General features: G+C 38.5%; 1 protein-coding gene across 3 annotated transcripts in view; it reads right to left on the bottom strand.

The window, feature by feature from the left end:
- Positions 1-62: 62 nt before the first annotated feature.
- Positions 63-19,792, bottom strand: part of tlk1a (tousled-like kinase 1a) — a 34,811-nt gene continuing 15,081 nt past the window's right edge. For 2 of the 3 annotated variants that reach the window (XM_052606925.1, XM_052606927.1), the window contains exons 2-22: positions 18,650-18,771; positions 17,685-17,756; positions 14,772-14,810; positions 13,837-13,912; positions 13,702-13,745; positions 12,768-12,863; positions 11,827-11,913; positions 11,293-11,385; positions 10,913-11,023; positions 9,082-9,218; positions 8,717-8,905; positions 7,792-7,858; positions 7,398-7,495; positions 7,138-7,219; positions 6,956-7,047; positions 6,466-6,555; positions 6,193-6,362; positions 5,637-5,772; positions 5,442-5,553; positions 4,891-4,998; positions 63-1,046 (exon numbers count right to left, since the gene is read on the bottom strand). In XM_052606925.1, coding sequence (XP_052462885.1) covers positions 906-1,046; positions 4,891-4,998; positions 5,442-5,553; positions 5,637-5,772; positions 6,193-6,362; positions 6,466-6,555; positions 6,956-7,047; positions 7,138-7,219; positions 7,398-7,495; positions 7,792-7,858; positions 8,717-8,905; positions 9,082-9,218; positions 10,913-11,023; positions 11,293-11,385; positions 11,827-11,913; positions 12,768-12,863; positions 13,702-13,745; positions 13,837-13,912; positions 14,772-14,810; positions 17,685-17,756; positions 18,650-18,771 — 2,162 coding nt within the window. In that variant the 3' untranslated portion in view covers positions 63-905. The remainder of the gene's footprint in view (positions 1,047-4,890; positions 4,999-5,441; positions 5,554-5,636; positions 5,773-6,192; positions 6,363-6,465; positions 6,556-6,955; positions 7,048-7,137; positions 7,220-7,397; positions 7,496-7,791; positions 7,859-8,716; positions 8,906-9,081; positions 9,219-10,912; positions 11,024-11,292; positions 11,386-11,826; positions 11,914-12,767; positions 12,864-13,701; positions 13,746-13,836; positions 13,913-14,771; positions 14,811-17,684; positions 17,757-18,649; positions 18,772-19,792) is intronic. The other variant, XM_052606926.1, reaches the window with a different exon arrangement.

Genomic DNA, 19,792 nt, shown 5'->3' with positions numbered 1-19,792 from the left:
GCATTACTCTGGAAGGCCAGTGGGTGGCGCAACACAACAGCACTTCACATCAACACACTTAATGCAGCTTCCTGGCATTTATTTGCAATCATTCTTTTAACAGGTCTGTACAATTTATACTTAAAGTACATTATACAGCGGTTTGAAAAAGAGCAACATCAAAGCAGCAAAATAATAATAATAAAGAAAAAACACACCAGGAAACCAAATTTACAAGAAATCGGGCAAAATGTTAAACCTCTGTACAGAACGAATCTGCCGAAAGTTAATATCTGAAATTAAGATCCTGTACAACAAATATACATGAACTCTCCAGAGGGGATACTTTATTTTGTCCTGCATAGGATTCTGTACATTGCCATTCCTCTAGATTTGGTTCTTTTGTGCATTTAACATTAGTACGCCGCCTGGGCCTAGTGTGCCAGCAGACGCTCTGTATGCTAGGATTACATTCTCGTAGCTAGCTGAACAAAACAAGAAAGCTAACACTGTTGTCTGTACCACATAACATTACTACAGAGTGAAGAATGAAACCTTTGCAGGCCAGTTACAGTAACTCGGAAAGAAAGAAATCCTTAAATTTACGGAAACCCAGCAGAGGCCGTGGGAATTTAATAGAGGCTCGCCAGGTCTCTCTGTTTTCTGAACTGGGAGGCAACCATGTGAATAACCGAGTGAAAACAGTCACTTTTCAAAGTACTTAACAGTAGCTGTGCCCTATTGAGTCTCCAGAAGGCATTGTTTTTATTTAATGACTTTGTGACATTCTCCAGGTGTGTCTAAATTTTCATGCTTTATTTTCTTTTTTCTCACTTTTTTCAGTAAACCCAAATCTCATTGCTGCAAAAGCACATGAATTCAAGACAAACTTCCTTCCGCTGTCCAGCCGGGCTGTGTGTCTGTGGTCAGTATGAGCTGGAGTTAGGAGCCAGGGCTCCTGAGGAACTGGGCCGTCTGATGGGAGGCAGCAGGTACGAGTCTCTGCCCAGCTGATGCACATCGAACCGGTCCTCCTTCCTGTAGGCCAGACACCGGCGGATGAAAGCCTGCAGCAAACAGTGACACTCCCTTTATTACTAACACAAAAATGCCTATGCACTAAATAAGAAAATATGCTAAATGTAAAGAAATTATAATTTAAATAATTATAGTAATTTTGGACTGATATGCCACCCAGTGTTCTGCAATTTCTTATGACATTCTTTTACCGAGTTTAAGGTTATGTAGACTAACAAACTCACTAGAGTTGAACCACACTGTTCTGTCTGATCGATCTTTAACCAAATGATGCATCGGTAAAGAAACGGACAGCAGTCTTACTGAATGATTGTATGATGCAATGAGCAGAAGAGCACTGTGCTGTTTTCTCTGCATAATGGGGAGAAGAAAACTGATTATTTCTCAAATTCGAATAATTTTTAGGAAATGTTGACACTGTGGGTGAATTTAAACTGTATACTGATAGAGAGTTTGTCTGGTTAATTATTAAATGCACTAGCACAGCTGGAGTTATAATGTATATATACATTTATTTCTTTTTCAACAGCAGAATTTTACATTTCTATAAAACAAACTGAAAATATCTAATAAATGATATCTTAGTTTGAAAATCATTATATATATAATCTATATAGACTGGCATGGCTTTAATAATTTTCATCTGTTTTAGGTTTACATTTATGGGTCTATGACACTTTATCAGATAAAATTCACATCTAATATAAACATCACATTTAAATGCACATAGCACTTTAAATATTAGCTTTATTAACGTTGATGATAATACTAAATATTAACTTCTTGATTTAAATGCACGTGTGTGTATGACAACCACAATGCCGTTCAAAAGTTTGTAATAAGTATTTGTAATAAGTATAATAAAAATAAGTATTTGAACACCCTGATATTTTCCAAGTTCTCCCACTTGAAAATCATGGAGGGGTCTGAAATTGTCATCATAGGTGCATGTCCACTGTGAGAGACATAATCTAAAAAAGAAAATCCAGAAATCACAATGTATGATTTTTAACTATTTGTATGATACAGCTGCAAATAAGTATTTGAACACCAGTCTATCAGCTAGAATTCTGACCCTCAAAGACCTGTTAGTCTGCCTTATTTATTACCCTAAATTAGCTGCACCTGTTTAAGGTCATTAGCTGCATAAAGACACCTGTCCACCCCATACAATCAGTAAGTATCCAAATACTAACATGGCCAAGACCAAAGAGCTATCCAAAGACACTAGAGACAAAATTGTACACCTTGACAAGGCTGGAAAGGGCTACGGGGAAATTGCCAAGCAGCTTGGTGAAAAAAGGTCCACTGTTGGAGAAATCATTAGAAAATGGAAGAAGCTCGACATTACTGTCAATTTCCCTCGGACTGGGGCTCCATGCAAGATCTCACCTCGTGGGGTCTCAATGATCCTAAGAAAGGTGAGAAATCAGCCCAGAAGTACACGGGAGGAGCTGGTCAATGACCTGAAAAGAGCTGGGACCACCGTTTCCAAGGTTACTGCTGGTAATACACTAAGACGTCATGGTTTGAAATCATGCATGGCACGCAAGGTTCCCCTGCTTATACCAGCACATGTCCAGGCCCGTCTTAAGTTTGCCAATGACCATTTGGATGATCCAGAGGAGTCATGGGAGAAAGTAATGTGGTCAGAGGAGACCAAAATAGAACTTTTTGGTCTTAATTCCACTGAACGTGTTTGGAGGAAGAAGAATGATGAGTACCATCCCTACTGAGAAGCATGGGGGTGGTAGCATCATGCTTAGGGGGGGGTTTCTGCACATGGGACAGGGTGACTTGATTTTCTCAGGTGTTCAAATACTTATTTGCAGCTGTATCATACAAATAAATAGTTTTAAAAAAAAAACATACATTGTGACTTCTGGATTTTTTTTTTAGATTATGTCTCTCACAGTGGACATGCACCTACGATGACCATTTCAGACCCCTCCATGATTTCCAAGTGGGATAACTTGCAAAATAGCAGGGTGTTCAAATAGTTATTTTCCTCACTTTATATGTATACACTACTACAAGGCCAAGACCAAAGAGCTGTCCAAAGACACTAGAGACAAAATTAGAGCATTGAAGTTAGTACACACACAGACACACACACACTAAACTTCTTTAACTTGTCTAAATGCTGGTGTTTTGTCTGTGTGTGTTGACAGTGGGGGTTGTTCTGAAAGTGAATGTGCTCAGGGAACAGGGAGCAGTGAACCCTTTCAGTTCAGTTCCTGGAGATCTCTCCTAATGAGCTGATGATGACTGGACTGGAGTTGGGAATCAATGCTTGTTTCCCAGGTCATTTGAAATAGTTCTACAGTGCAATAAACTATTAAAGTACAAATATTCTATTGACTTGTTCGGCATTGGTGGGAACGCCCACAGAAACGTCATAACAGTTTATGCCGTGGGGGAAAACAAACCATTCAAATTAATGTCCTGATATTTTGTGATGTCATAATCTATTAAGACATTTATTTCAGAAAATTAGCTATGGTATTTCTATAGTAAATGTATAGTAGTTTAGCCAGGCTTTAGTTTTTCTCTTTTTTTTTGGTGTTTTTATTACCAATACCGCACTGACTCCGCCGACACAGCTTTGACACAACACCGAACAAGTCAATGTAGTCTGTAAATTAATGCTTACACCAACTGCACACATCATTTTATAAAGAATTTGCAAAAACTGTTTAAAATAGTTCTAGATCTATGGTTCTCAACCAGCGCCTCAGCAAGATTACTTAAAATGACTTAAAACAAGACAAGCAATGAACATGGTTCTTATTTTAATTCACCCATTCAACAACTGTTTGTTCCTTGTAGTGTTGTCAAAAGACCCGGTACTTTGGTACCAACTCAGTACTAAAAAAATGAAAATGTCATGGTATCAGGTTTCTGTAAGTACTGGTGGTACCGAGTACCCGCTCAACCCGTATCTTGACGCATACAGCTCTATGATTTCCGTGAATCTCAAAATCCAGTCATGAAAATGAAACTTACATTTTAATATGGACAGTCACAGAATTTGTCAAAGTTAGCATAAATGAATCAAATCAAATCTCTGTATGGACCAGTATCTGTAAAGTTGTTTGAAGTCTGAATCCTGCATGTTCTGCGCGTCTCTGTGTGAATGAATGGTTTGTTTACTACAGAGACTGAAGCGCATGACCGTCTCAGTGAGGACATAAATACATAAACAACATAACCAGAACTGAGTCACTTCACAAGCATTTTACCGTTTCATTTGAGTAAAACCAGTGTCAAAATAAAAGTAGCCCGTCAAAATTTTACATAAAGGTATTGTGCTAGAAATATTACTATTATTTAATAGAATGTATCTGATAATGCTACTACTGTTGAAAAAATATCAAACTTTATTTTTTAAAGAAATAAATCACACAATATGTCTTACATTTTTAATTTTAATAGCGAATCCCCTTTATTTACCAAAAAACAAAATGTTTAAATTTAATTAATTAAAAGACCAATTAAATTTGGGTGAAACTTGTTTACTGTTTTTCTTAATTATATTACTTGTACAAAAAATTACACAATTGTAAATACGTATAAAGAATGGAATGGTTTTATTTTTAGTGATAAAAAGTGTGTAGTTTTTAATTAGTAGATTTTTGTGTTTTGCTTTGGTACCGAAATTTGTACCGAGAGCAGTGGATTTTCACTGGTATCGGTACCGAATACTGACAGTTTGGTACCGTGACAGCACTTGTTCCTTCAATGACTACTGTTTTAGACAAAGTAGAGCATGCCACACTGCAAAAATCGTGCAATATGAACAACTAATTTATTTGTATAAATTTCATTAAAAAAATTACACTGATTATTTTTCAAAAGAAAACCTGAACTGACCTTGGCCTCATTGCTGGCAACAGGTTTGGAAGGGAACTGAACCTCTGTGGCTTTCAGGATGGTGTTCTCCTGCAGGATGTCCTGCTGTGACTGGTTATGGCCAAATGGCTAGAGAAACATATCAAGTTTGCATAGTAAAACAGAACTAGCTCTAGTTCAAACATCAAGACACTACTGTTCAGACTGCAACTATTGGTTAGCCAAGAGACAATCAGACTTCTTGGATTCAAATGAGACACTTTTCATAACTGATTTTAAAGTCACAACCATTTTCTAAGAAAAAAATAAAAATAAAATAAAAATAATATATATAATAATAATAATAATAATAATAATAATAATAATAATAATAAATATATAAATATATATATATATATATATATATATATATATATATATATATATATATATGACTAACTTTTTAAGACTAGTCTAAGCGTTTTATGCAATCGAAAAGGTGTACTAGAAATCAGTAAAATGACAGCCATTTCCATTTTGCACTGTAGATCCTACTGATAATCTTCCCAGTTATTCAGATAATTGCTTCTCACCTTTTTTCCATAGAGGCACTGGAAAAATATGACACCGACAGACCAGACGTCCACCTTATTGGAGATCTTTGGAGGCTCTTTACCCACCACAAAACACTCCGGGGGTAAGTACCTTACAGCCGAAACAAGACACCACTGAGTTTCATGCTTTCAAAGGCACAGGTCAAAATGTGAGTGTATCTGTGAGTGTGTTACCAGTAAGTGCCTGCCCCTTGTGAGGTCAGGTCCATCCCATCTACTCCATAGTTGTCATCATCCATGATTTTAGACAGTCCGAAATCTGTGATCTTTATCTCTCCACATGCATTTCCATCTACCAGTAAAATATTCCCTGCACACAACCACACAGACAAAAAATTAATACGCAAGCACACATATAATCCCTATACAGCATTCTCTTCAATATATATTTCATGTATGAATAAAAAAATAAAGCATATACAACCAACCATTCAAAATATATTTTTTAAATAAATTAATACTTTTATTCACCTGTATTAAATTGTTCAAAAGTGACAGTGAAGATATTTACATCGACAAAAATTTAAATTTATGCTGTTCTTTAAAACTTTCTATAGAAATAATATTAAAAAATATGAAGCGGCACAACTTTTTCCAACATTGATAATAATCAGAGCTGTTTCTTGAGCAGCAAATCATACATATAATACAATAAAATATATTACAATAAAATATATGCGATATATTACAATAAAAAAAAGTAAAAAAAAAAACAAGAGTGTGTGTTCACCGGGTTTGAGGTCATAGTGTATTATGGGTGGCTTGATCTCGTTCAGGTATCGTAAAGCATTAACAATCTGCATGACGATAGAGCGAGCTTCTTTCTCAGACATCAGCTTGTGCTGTTTCAAGTAGAAATCCAGATCATTTCCTTCACAGTACTCCAAAACCGTGCAAAACCTGCAGGAAACACAAACCCCCCCCCGTCACTCGTGCCCATCTCACGGATATGACTGATCGATCTGATCGGGCGGTGAAGTCTGCAGGGCTGGAGCCAACTCACGTGTCTGTGTCCAGTGAAAAGTAATCGTACAGTTTCACTATTCTGGGATGATCCAGCTGTTTATGTATTCGGTATTCCCGACAGGCGTGTCTGCAGAGAAGAGAGGCACAGAGAGGTGAGACCCAGACGGACACTGGACTCCAGACTTTGAATTTCCAGACATTTCAAGTACTGTGCTGAATACCAATTGGCATGGAAATACAGCCTTACATAACAATATCCCCACACTGCAATATGAGCCAGCAATCCGATGCTACACATCAAGCACACACATATAAAAATAAGAGAGAGAGAAATGGCTTAAACAGTTTTTTTTCCTGGTTAAATACAGCTCCCTTAGCAGCATCTGTAGAAAGCTGTTTGCCACACTGTTATAGCATATTGAAATCAAAAGACTTCTTCATTAATCAACTGCATTGCCATTAAACATACATTTTCAATATAGTGTTGGTGATCAAACATTGAATAGCATCAAAGAGGAGAAACATACTTGTGGTAATTTTCTTTCTTCTCCTCTCTCCAGTTTTTGTTGAGCTGATGAATCTTCACAGCAGTGTAGCGTTGCTCGATTAAGTCGAACGCCTGAAGAGCAGAATAATGAACCAAATGACCAGTTTCTTTCTCAGAGGTCAGCATATCTCAGCCTCGGTTATAAATGAGGGGTAAGGGTACCTTGTAGACCTCACTGAAGCCCCCTCGTCCCAGCAGATGTAACAGCAGGTAGCGCTCATTCAGGGTGGGGTGGTCCTTGAATCTGTGAAAGATTAAAACAAAAGATAAAAAAAAAAAAAAAAATGCTACAAATGTGGAGAATATGGTCATTTTAGAGTCAGTTAACTCATGTGTGTCCAGTACGAAAGACACAATATAACAGGGAAAAAGAAAGCGAGATCAGAGGATAGTGACAGATCAGAGATCGTGTGGGTACATACTGTGAACTGTCTTCATTATTTATTCTTTTCAGCTCCCGGATGTGAAGATTTCGCACCCTTTCCAACCTCTCCAGCTCTGCCTGAATCTCTGCCTCCTCCTACAAACACACAAACATACACTTATTTTATTTTATATTTCATATGGTGGCATGTTCTGCCATTTCTGCTGCTGGAGGAGATAAGGTGGACAGAAAATTGTGGGTAAAGCTGATGATCACTACCTTTTCTTTTTAAGCAAAGGCACATTAAATTGATCAAAAGTAACAGTAAAGACATTCATAATGTTACAAAAGATTATGCTGCTCTTTGGAGTACTTCTGCGGAAACAAAAGACAGACATCGCTTTCCCATTTTCAATAGTTTTTACATCTGAAATCATACAGGAGCCACTGACCTTTTTGAGATGTCCGAGTCTCAGTTTGAAGATCTCCTCCTGCTCATGGTACTCCGCTAAAGTTAGCCTGCAGGAGCATCAGAGGAACAGGCTTAGAAACATGGAGGTTTATCAGTAGCTGAACTCGAGAGCTTGTTGATCTGAATATGAGAACTTGTCATACTAATATTTGTAAGATTACATTTTTACACAGACAATAATCAAAAGTCAGAGCGCAAAGATTTGAACTTGCCGACTTGACGTTGGGCAGCGAAACTGAAGTGCAAATGTAAATATGTCAAACATTTGTGTGTTATTTTCTTTACATGAGTGTCATTCTACACATTTGTAACTATTAATCTGCAACTTCCAATTCAGAACATGGGTGTTTTGATCATTGTGTGTTCAAATTGAGAGATTTGAGTAAAATCCCAGATTTGAGAGCTGGAAGTAAAAATCTAAACGTACAAATTTTGAATGTTAATATGACAAGTTCTCACAATCAGATCAAACAAGCTTTCGAGTTTTGCTACCGTTTTACCTTCATAAAAAAACCTCCATGCATGTACTGGGCTAAGACGATCTGACTGACTGAGAGGGAATCAAACGCATGATTCTGAAGGAGCTGATGCAATTTCTCCACAATGCTCACTTACAGACTTGTGTATCAGTGTATCATAACAGACAAAAAGTTAGTTTTCCACATAGTGGAAAGAAACATCATTAAAATTAACTTTTGGTTCATAATAAATCATGTCCTACCGTGTTGTCTATTTTATTTTATATTAATGAATCCATACAAAATTCATACTGGTCTACAATACTTTATTCAAACTTTTAAACAAAAGTCTTAGAGCAAAGGGTTTTTAAGATCCTTAAGTTGCATTAGATATTAGAGATTGATAGTAAATCTATGGCATCAGGAAATGTGTTGAGCAGCACTCACAGCTGAGGGAGGCTGGGTTTGAGGAAAGGGTCGCTCTCAGCGCCGTTCACAGCTTTGGTCTTGCGTGGTTTGGGCTCAGAGTTGGTGCTGGGAGACTGTGAGCTGCTGGCGGATGGTGGCTTTCTCTTAGCTAACAGTTTCCTTTGTCTCTCGATTTCTTCCCGTTGTTGAATGATCCATTCCTGCTGTCTGCATAAAAACAGTCAATCTGTAATGCACTACAAAAGACCTACTACAGATGGGTGAAAATCTGAGGAAAGACTTTAGTCCAACATATTTTACAAGTCAAGTTATCGTAATGTGCAAATAGTGTTAACAGAGGACTGCATGTGCAAATCTACTTTGGGCTTCAGCGAGCGTCTTACTTGACGAGGTTCTGGAAGGCGTAGCCGTCGGTCCACTGCTCCGTAAACGAGGCTCCGCGTCTCACAGAGGTGAAATGACCCAAACGCAGTCGATCCTGCATGCTCTTCTCCCGACACGCCTGCTTCTCCTGTGTGCTCTGGACAAACACACACAGCTTCAGAAACATCTCAATCGCTTCTTATTCATTGTACAGTGTTGAAACTTGTAAAGCGTGACCTTTACACCAGCGGTTCTCAAATACAGTCCTCACGCCCCACTGCTCTGCATATATTGTGTGTCCCCTCTTTGTTAACACACCTGATTCAGATAATCAGCTCGTTAGAAGTGAGCTCCATGCATTAACTGTGTTCCCAATGTTCATTGCTCCCTACTCCCTGTGCAGGGGAAATCTGTTGAAGTTTACCTCACTTCGGATCATTCATTCACTGATTTTAGTTGCACAACGTCCATCTGCACACACGGACAACTGTGACATCATATACCTCTGTAAATCAATACAGTTTAAAGGGGGGGGTGAAATGCTCGTTTTCACTCAATATCCTGTTAATCTTGAGTACCTATAGAGTAGTACTGCATCCTTCACAACTCCAAAAAGTCGTTATTTTTGTTATATTCATAAGAGAAAGACAGTCTGTACCGATTTTTCCCGGAAAAACACGACCTGCTGGAGGCGTGACGTGTGGGCGGAGCTAAAGAATCACGAGTGCCAGTAAGCTTTTGCGTTGAAAGCGTTTGGAAGCTGTGACTTTACCATGAGGACAAAACCAACCAAAACAAAGCATGGCTAAAAGTCAGATTCAGCCGTTTATTTATGATCCAGAATCAGATCCCGAGGCTGAAACTGAACGAGAGCAGCAGCATCAACGACTCGCTCCGAGTGGGGCTCGAACCCGGGTCTCCGGCATGGGAGGGGACGCACTAACAAGGAGGCAGAGATATTTGAAGCAGTTTTACTCACCGCCTGCAGTTCCAACACACGATCGTGACCCTTTTTCGTTGGGATTGCATCATCCTTAAGAAATAAACGATACGCAAATCCATCGTCAAACTGGGCCTTTTTGTAAAACAAGCATCTTCAAAATGCAGGGAACAAACACAAACACTTGCACAACTCCGTTGATGCTCTGTAAAAATAAACTCCATCCACTGGTCCCTTAATGCTGTTTCTCTTTTGGTAATCTGTGCAGGGTTGTCTTGCCCTGGCAACCAAAAACACACTTCTTTTGTGACATTTCGCGACGCTCTCGCTCTGATCAGTGATTGTCTGTGCTTAGCGTGCTCTGCTATACGGGAGCGTGTGCTCTTCCGGCAGAAGTGCCTTAGGACCCAGATAAGGAAATTCCGCTCCATCTAACGTCACACAGAGCCATACTCGAAAAAAACTTTCCGAAACTTGTGACAAACCGGAAGGAGTATTTTTGGAACAGAAATACTCCTTCAAACGTACAACTTAATTTTTGAAACTTTGTCCATGTTTAGCATGGGAATCCAACTCTTTAACAGTGTAAAAAAACTCAGTATGCATGAAATAGCATTTCACCCCCCCTTTAAATTCACGTCTCGCACACTTCAGTGCACTTTGAATGGAACCTATACGTTCGCTTCAAACTGGAATCATGGCTGAATATCCTGTGACGTCCATTTTGCAGGGCACTTACGTTCGAATAGAACAAACGTCTGAAGCAATAAGAGAAACATACAAAATGTGCAGAGCAGTGGGGCGCGAGGACTGAAGTTGAGAACCGCTGCTTTACACATACTGTAAGCAGTGGGCTTTTTACAGCCAAAACCTAAAACGCTGATTTCTGAAATATCCCAAGGATGCTTCACCTTCTCAATCAGAAGTTTTTTGCTCATCGTGATGCACTTGTTTAAACGTTCTTTGTACTTTTCTAGAAGCTTTTGCTGCTCATCAATTTGTCTCCTAAGATCACAGTTTGCCTGCAGAAAAGAGGAAGATTTTTTTAATATATATTATGAAAAATACAAACAATTTCATTGTTAGAACTTGGTTACACCAAGTCGGAAATTTGCAAGATGCAAGTGATTTTTCACATCAAATCTGATTCTGTCAAAACTCTGTACATTATCAAAATGCACTCTATTCACTCAAAAGATTCAAAGATTTTACATAAAAGATATATATATTTAACAACATCACGAATGGTCTGATTACATAATCGTTTCTATGAATTCAAATGAATTCTCACCCGCAGCAGATCGTCTATCCTGCCCTCCTTCTTCTCCAGGTCCAGGTTTTTATTGCTCTCTATTGCGGCCAGTTTTACCACCGTCAGGTCGGTCTACACGAACAGACACAACTCAACACTTATTCATGATTGATGATCTTCAAATACACTCATTTGAAGTTACAGGGCTTCATCCGTTATCAAAACATTTCACTTTATCTTTTTTTGTAATGTAAAAATTACAACCAATACAAACCTTTCACCATGCATTAATCATTTGTGCTACTTTCCGAATCTCTTTAATATGTACATTTTAATGTTTTGACATTATCCCAGATATATTTCTTCTAAATATTAAAATTAGAAATAAGTACATTTTTGACAACCACAAAATGTCATATTTAAATATTTCTGCTCCAAGTAACCAACAATTTTTGCTCTAAAGAATACTAGTAAAACAATAGTTAACGTGATGATTGATTGATTGTTCTTCAATGATTACTAATGAGTCTCTTGTTAATAATATAATGCAAGCACACTTATGCAAAGTCTCACCTGAACACTCTTGACCGACAGTTGTCGAGAAGAAATAAGAGAGTCCCCAAAACACAGACTGGTGGGGGACGAGCTGTTCTGCCGGGTCTGAAACACAGCATTGCACAACATTAGACTGTGTAGTAATGAGAGACACGCACAGGCAGTCTGCATTGTGGGAATATAGACGAGTGTTGTTGTGGCGTGTGTGTGTGTTCCTGGGTGAGAATGTCATGTCAAGTCACCTTTACTTATATAGCGCTTTCTTACAATACAGATCGTGTCAGAGCAACTGTACAGCATTAATTAGGAAAACAGTGTGTCAATAATGCCAGGAGTTCAATTCAGGCTGCAGCAAACTCAGATTGTGCAGAGGACTCGATGTCAGTCGTTTAAGGAGCATGTGTTTGAGATGTGTTTGATCATGATATACAATTAACTGAACTGAAATAAGTCAGAGCATAAGCTTCAGTCCCGGATGACCCGTTCATAATTGGTCTATGCTAAAAACAGGTGTAAATGTGGTCAAAAATGTTTTTTTTCCAAATCTTGTTGCACATAGGGTAGCTGTTGGAAACATGCACTAGATATAAACGGTATTATCTCATTCAAATCAAGTTTTGCACACACAAATGTTCCACACATACAGTTAAAACAATGCTGCATTCATTCATTCAACTGAAAGACCTGTACTATACATTTCCTGTACTCATGGACCATTACTAATGAGTGTAAAGAGCACCCTGACATCAACATGGAGTAACATGCATCTAAAGTTCGGTTAATGCAGATGCTCCACTAAAACCCTAAAGATAATTCTGCTCAAAACAGAATAAGATGGTGATGTGATGAAATCTGATCACAAGTGTTGAGAGATGAATGCTGTCCACTTGTGATCGGATCACTCAAGCAGCTCTTAACACCAGATGTGAACGGTGTGTGTGTGTGTGTGTGTGACCTACGCTGGATCCTGGTGCAGAGTGGGAATGTGAGTTCTGGGGTGAGCGGATGACTGGTGGCAGACCTCTTACTGGACTGGACCCGTTACCACCCTGAAACTACAGAAAAGGGCAAATATACAAATCATATGGATTTAAATGATTATCTAATGGAGCAGTTCTAGACACCACACCTCCGAACACCATATAGACAGTTCTGTTCATTCTGGAGTTTAACAACAACTGGTTATTATATGATTTCATTGCATGGAACAGCAACTTGTGATACATTTTAGCTTCAGTTTCTGATTGAATAAAAAACATTTGTGTTTGGAATGACATGAGCGAGACTGAAAGACAGAAATGGCATTATTGTTCAACTATTTTAAGGTGATGCCAGATTTACTTCAATGTTAAAACACTTGCTTTTAAAGCTTAACATGGAGAGACGCATTGTTCGGTTTGAGGATCCTGGTGTAGCAAAACTGCCTTAAATTTGAATCAGACCAGACCAGACATGGAAAAATATGAAAAATATGCCGTATTTTTGCAATGCAGCATGACAAGCACATTATCATTTTCAATAAATGTAAAAAAAAAAAAAAAAGTATGGTATCTGAAATATCTTTTATCAATGTAAAATGTTTCACCTCCTCTGAATGTCTTTGATGTAACCATTAATGCCAAGTGAGAACATATTATTAATTATAAAAAAAATATATAAACAATACTACTCTTCGCTATCCAATCACATCACAAATAAAATTCAGTCCACCCTATATTATTTCCATGCAAATATTCTGTTTTGCTTGAAAATGTTACACAAGCTGTGTTGCAAATCTGGTTTCATCATCCAAGCTGCAATCTCTGTATATCAGTTACGCTTTCATTAAGCCAATGCCGAGGATTTATCACATGCTTTCATTAGCTTCCCCTCGAATTACTGACGGATACTCACATCAAAATAATCACTAATTTTGGGTCCCCGTATGACAGACTTCCCTATGAAAGAAAAGGAAAAAAAAAGACACATTATTAAGCATATTAAGCTAAACGTGAAGAACATACTAGAGCTAGAGAGTTAATGGTTTACCCTGACTGCTCTCGGACTGGATGTCAGCTTTCCTCTTCCTGCCCCGTGATGACTCAGAGTGCTTCTTTTCAGGAGTCTAGAAATGAGAAACATTACATTCAAACACCATTTGTTGTGAATTTATTCTGATCTTATTTTGCACCCGATACACAATAGCGCTGGCCTCAGTGAGCACTGAGCACCACATTTAAATTCATAGTCTCCAGAGAGCAAATCATACAATCTCTGAACATCAGCTGAGAGTATAACGAGACATACTGTGTGTCTTCAAACTGTATTTAATGACTCTTGAGTCTAAGTGAGAATGAGAATATCCCTAATGTGAGAGTGCATAATCCAGGGCCTGGACCAATGATCACAGTCTATGTTCTGTCTCTCTGGGGAAAGGATGCAGAAATATCCTGCTCTTTTCAGCACAGACAAAGAGGGGTGTGCTGCCAAGGGCATCTTTGCATTCAGATCAGAGACGAGTTCTCGCTCACGGGCTTGGACTGAACCTCCACATCTGCCACCAAACTCCACACACCAACACCATCAAGAGATGAACACACACGCTTAATCTACAGAAGAAAATGCTTGATGCATTGATTCAAATGCTAATCTCTTTATAGCTGTGAAACAGAAAGAGAGTGTTTCCAAAGCAGATGTGGTTAAACTCCACCCTCTATATTATACATCATTTCTCATATCAGAGTTTAATCTTAGGTTATCATAGAATAATAATGATGTACTCGTGTGTGTGTGTGTGTGTGTGTGTGTGTGTGTGTGTGTGTGTGTGTGTGTGTGTGTGTGTGTGTGTGTGTGTGTGTGTGTGTGTGTGCAAAGCCAGGTGTTTCTGGAAACTGCGTCACTGTCTGGGTGACTGAACCAAGAGCCTCCGAAAACATCATTTGTGTCTCTTTTCAATTCTGACATGACTGGGACACGAGACTTACTGAATACGCAGGAGAACTTCCTCTTTTCCCATCTGAGCCCTGCAACAGAGGAAGAGGAAGAACGAGTCAGAGGAAAAGATACATAAAATGAGCTGATGAAAGATAAAGGGAAAAGGAAACAAGGAAAAAGACAAAAGGAAGAAAAAAACAAAATGCAACAGAGACCAAGAGAAGAATGAATAAGGAAAGAAAAGAAAAGAAAAAGACAGAAATAAGGATAACAAAGAGGAAAGGTGAAGGGATGGGTCATGAAAAGGGAAACAAAAAGACGGGAGAGAGAGAATAGGAAAGGGAAAGAAAAGAGGGAAACAGGAATACAAGCAGGATGCAGAAAATACAGGAAAAGGACAAAGAAAGGGGGAAATTAAAGTAAAAGAAATATGATATGATTTATGATATGATAAGAAAACGGGAAGGAAAGGAAAAGTAACAATAAATGAGAAGGAGAAGGCAGTGGATAGGAGGAGCAGGGAACAGGACTGAAGCTGCGGTGTATAATCAGTCCTCAGTGACCGTGCCAGACCGTCCCGGACCGCTGTGACCCTAACGAGCCGCACACCTGAGACTGATGTCACTGGACGGCCACAGGTAACACAAACAAACACGCTCGCCACCGCTGTCACACAACTACTGACCAGACACAGAGGCAAACATGACTCAGTGCGTTAGAGAGAGAACTGATCTGTGCTGCTTCACTTGAGAGAAGACTTCTGAAACACCATCTTCATTCCTGTCACTGAACATGCAAATCCTTCATATAGACATATATTCTAATCCATCATGAATATGTAAATCAGCCGGCATTAAATGAGTCCTGTGCTTCAGGCTGCAGGTGTTGGAGGCTGTGATTAGTGTTCAGGGGATTATGGGTAATCTAGTGTAGGTAGTCTGAGGTGCCGCTGTAATGGAGGTTTTATGGGAAGTCTGACGGGTGTGTGTGTGTGTGGCCGCTCTAACAGACAGTGTCTGTGTGTGTGTGTGTGGCGGCTCTAATGCAGTGGCACTATGTGTGTGTGTGTGTGGCGGCTCTAATGCAGTGGCACTGTGTGTGTGTGTGTGTGTGTCTACACTATCTAGGTGTCTGACGTCTGGCGTAATAAGCAGCTCCCAGCCACATGAGTGGAGTTTGTTCACTTTCTCTCTCCCTGGTTCCTCCTCCTCTCTTGCTCTGATTTATGTCACAGCAGGTGTGTTGTGTGTGGAGGACAGTTCTCCTTAGTATGATGCTTCGTGTGTGTGTGTGTCTGTGTGTGAGTGAGTGTGTGTGCATGCACATGTGTAGAGCTTTGCCTGCTGATGGTTTAACTATCAGGAGTTATGACAGATGCCAACCCAGCTAGAGCCTACTACCAAACCTAAACACACACACACACACAGCATCCTCTGCAGAATGATGCAGAAGCACACAGAACTAGAGCTTCATTACAGGGAACATGTCCCATCGGCCTGAGTCACACTCACACACCAGCACCAATTTCTCTGTAAAAAGAAAACACAGCAGAAGGTCTCTGCTCCATCTGCTGAACTATGAACTGAGTCATTAACAACAGCTTTCATCAGGACTCAACCCAGAGCAGTTAGAAACAGAGGATCCATCACAGATCTCAGTTCGGAGCAAACACTTCAGTGTACGGATTTATTTATTTCCTTGTCATTCACAGTCCTTATGGATAAATAATACAAAGATAATTGTGACTTTTTATCTCAGAATTGTGTGATATAAGGCAGAATTGCGAGATAGTAACTTGCAATTGCATAAAAAATAAACTACTTTATTTCTCAGAATTGCGAGTTTATGACTATAGAAACATGTTAAAATTGTAAGGTTCATGACTTTAAAGAAAAAAGTCAGAATTGTGAGATTTAAAAAAAAAAAAAAGAGTCACAATCACCTTGTTTTATTCTTTATTCAGTGACTGAAACGGGCTTCCATAGATAAAACCTCTAGAGATGTACAAATACATCTCTGATTCAGACAGACTTTTCTCACGGTGAGAATACACCTATTGATCAAATCTTTATCCAGAAGCTTGAGTCAAATAATCTGGTTGCTATGATGAATGAAGAAAGTCAATCTTTTGTTTGAGAAGATTTTCAGGATGGAGATCTCCTTTCTGGGAACTACCAAGATTAAAAACTGCTCACAAGTGTGGCTCCTGTATGCCAATCAGCAGTCATTTAACACACATGCTTCCTCAGAGTGCACTAATAAAATATCTAAAAACAGAAAATGACCATGAACAGACATTAAAGTTAATTCACCTAAATATTAAGACTCTGGCATCATTTGTTCACCCTCATGTTGTTCCTAACCCTTAAGATTTTTACTGATCTTTGATAAATCAGTGAAAGCCACTCAATGTCCATCACTCATTAGTTATTCTAGAGAGAAGCTTTTGTGATAAATGTATGCACTATATTACATGTTCAATAAACTCAACCTGTTGTCATTGTTATTTAATGTGTTTGAAATGAGCTTTTACAGCCAGTGTTTAAAGGTTTACATTTCAACAACATACCAGAATAGAAACAGAACCTGTTTCTATCTAAGTGTTAATCATTTAATAAATTAGATTCATTCAAGTTGGTTGGTGGTTAAAAAAAAAAAAAAAAAAAAAAGTTATATATATATATATTTTTTTTTTTTATTGTATTTTTTTTGAAGAGGATCAAAAGTCTTCTGGGTTTGGAACGACATGAAGGTTGATTAATTATTTAATTTGGATGAGCTATCAATTATTGGCAGATGCTGTTGATCTACAGGTCAGGGAGATAACATCAGTCAGTCAATAAATGTTATAAATCATGACATATGATTATTTCCCACTGAATATTCTGTTTGGAAATACGTCACAGTATATGAGAGCTATTTGGTTTAAAGCTGTTTGTACAATCATGCAGAACTAAACTCACCTCTGACTCTTTATCACTGGAGGAGCCCAAACTACCAAAACTGTGATTGGAGCATTCGTTGTTTGTCAAGGTCTGCACAGGAGAAACACATTTACATGAGTTGATGATCACGCAGCAGGTGTTATCAGTTAATTATAACGAGAGGACAGTGGTATAAGCAAGACATCACCACACAGCAGAAGAAAACTGTGACATGAACCTCACAGTCAAAACGTCTTCTCTTTCAGAAAGCATAATTATTTCAAAAAGCACTTCATGAAAGTAGGAAGACTTTGAGTGTCTTCATGAAACTGGCTGTGTCGGAAACCACATGAAGGCAAGAATCGACGTCTGAAGCCAGTGTGTGTGTGACATCCTGTTAGGCCCAAGCAACTGAAATACATACGACTCCGATTTTCACATTGATACGAGCCAGAGATTTGCAAAGGCTGCAATTTAATTTAATTAATATATGAATGAACGTGTGTTGCTTTGAGGGCTCCCTGTGGTCAAATTAAAATTAGGGGATGCACAATATTATCAAAATCAGCCGATAATGGCTTAAAAACGAATTTCGGCATCGGCCCAATACGAAAAATCCCAAATGAGGCGAAATTTGAATGATTAGAATCACAATTAAATAATTTTAAGTATATACACAAATTTATTCATTATAACTTCACTGCTTATTTAATTCTCAAAATTACATTTTTGTTCAAAAAAAACCACAGTGAAAAATGTTTTGTTTTTGTAAAGAAAATATATCAGTTATCGGCCAAAATGAGTTAGATTGCATATAAATTAGTTAAATATCGTATATTGGCAAAAAAAAAATTTTTAAATATACTTTTCCTACCAAAGAAATATCATAACCAAAGCATAAACTTAGCTTGAATTGGTTTCTAAATCATAATTGATCATAACCTTCGGTGTCAGACACAGCCACTGTTTGTAAGCCGGTGTGTTTGTTAAACTCAGACACTAACTTTGGCTCCTCCGCTGGCGCTGCTGGTGCTGCCCGCTGTGTTTCCACTGACTCCACCCAGAAACCTGGCCTCCAGCAACTCCTGCCGGCGTGGGTCCAGACTGTGCAGCTCCTCCATAGCACCTGAGGGATAACACACGCACATGTAGGTCACTCCAAACGGGCTTCAGCCTTGGAAATCAGGGCAGAACGAGAAGTGGAAATGAAATCGAAATCGTGATTAGGCAGAAGCTGTGATTGTCATGCGTATCTTTCAGTGAAACACGGTTCTGTGATCAGCTGTAAATCTCAATCTGAAGGCCAGAGGGCGCTTTTGGTCTAAAACACCCAAAACAACCGCAGAAGAAACCCAGGAAATCCCTACAGCGGCTGATGAACAAACAGAAGATCCTAGTGTCACGGCTGACACAGGAGACGAATTATAGAGAGAGCGATTATTTAACCCTGTTAACTGTCACCTGCTCTTTCTGTGGGACGCCTATATTTACTTCACTATATTACAATTAAATCTAATCTTGATAATCTATATATTATGCACCCTCAACAATCTAAATTACAACAGGAGTTTTGACCTTTGTTAAAAAAAATTCTAATTTATAATCACATTTTAGAAATCATCAGAAATTATATATCGACTGAAAACTTAAAATCTCAAAATTCATCCTTAAAAAAAAACATTTTAAAATCAGACATTGCATTACCATGTAAATGGTACATTAGGGCTGTCACTTTTAGTTCGAAAATCGATTGCGCAATCAATCGGACCAACCAAAAAAGGTTTCGAAAATGAAAATAGGGAATCAATTTTAACCAAATATTTACACTATTAATTTTTAAATAATTAAACAATTAAAAAATACAGATGTAACAAAATTCACAAACAAGCAAAAAAAGAAAATAAAGAATTCCGAAAGTGATGTATGCCTTGCCAAAGCTAGACAGAAAATACCATACGCGCCTATAAGACCCAGTGAAGTTCGAAAGCATCCTCTTATGCTGCGTTCACACCAAATGCTAATAGAGCGTCTGACGCGAATGATTTCAATGTTAAGTCAATGTAAAGATGCGTTTATGCGCGTCTGGAGGTCTCGCGGCGTGGTAGACACGATTTCGCCTTATTCGCGCATCTAGTTACAGGAGATTC

The sequence above is a fragment of the Carassius gibelio genome, chromosome A9 (assembly GCF_023724105.1).
Source record: "Carassius gibelio isolate Cgi1373 ecotype wild population from Czech Republic chromosome A9, carGib1.2-hapl.c, whole genome shotgun sequence".
In the NCBI taxonomy this organism is placed as follows: domain Eukaryota; kingdom Metazoa; phylum Chordata; class Actinopteri; order Cypriniformes; family Cyprinidae; genus Carassius; species Carassius gibelio.
The sequence above is the reverse complement of the archived record's forward strand: the minus strand, read 5'-3'. Positions and strand labels throughout refer to the sequence as shown.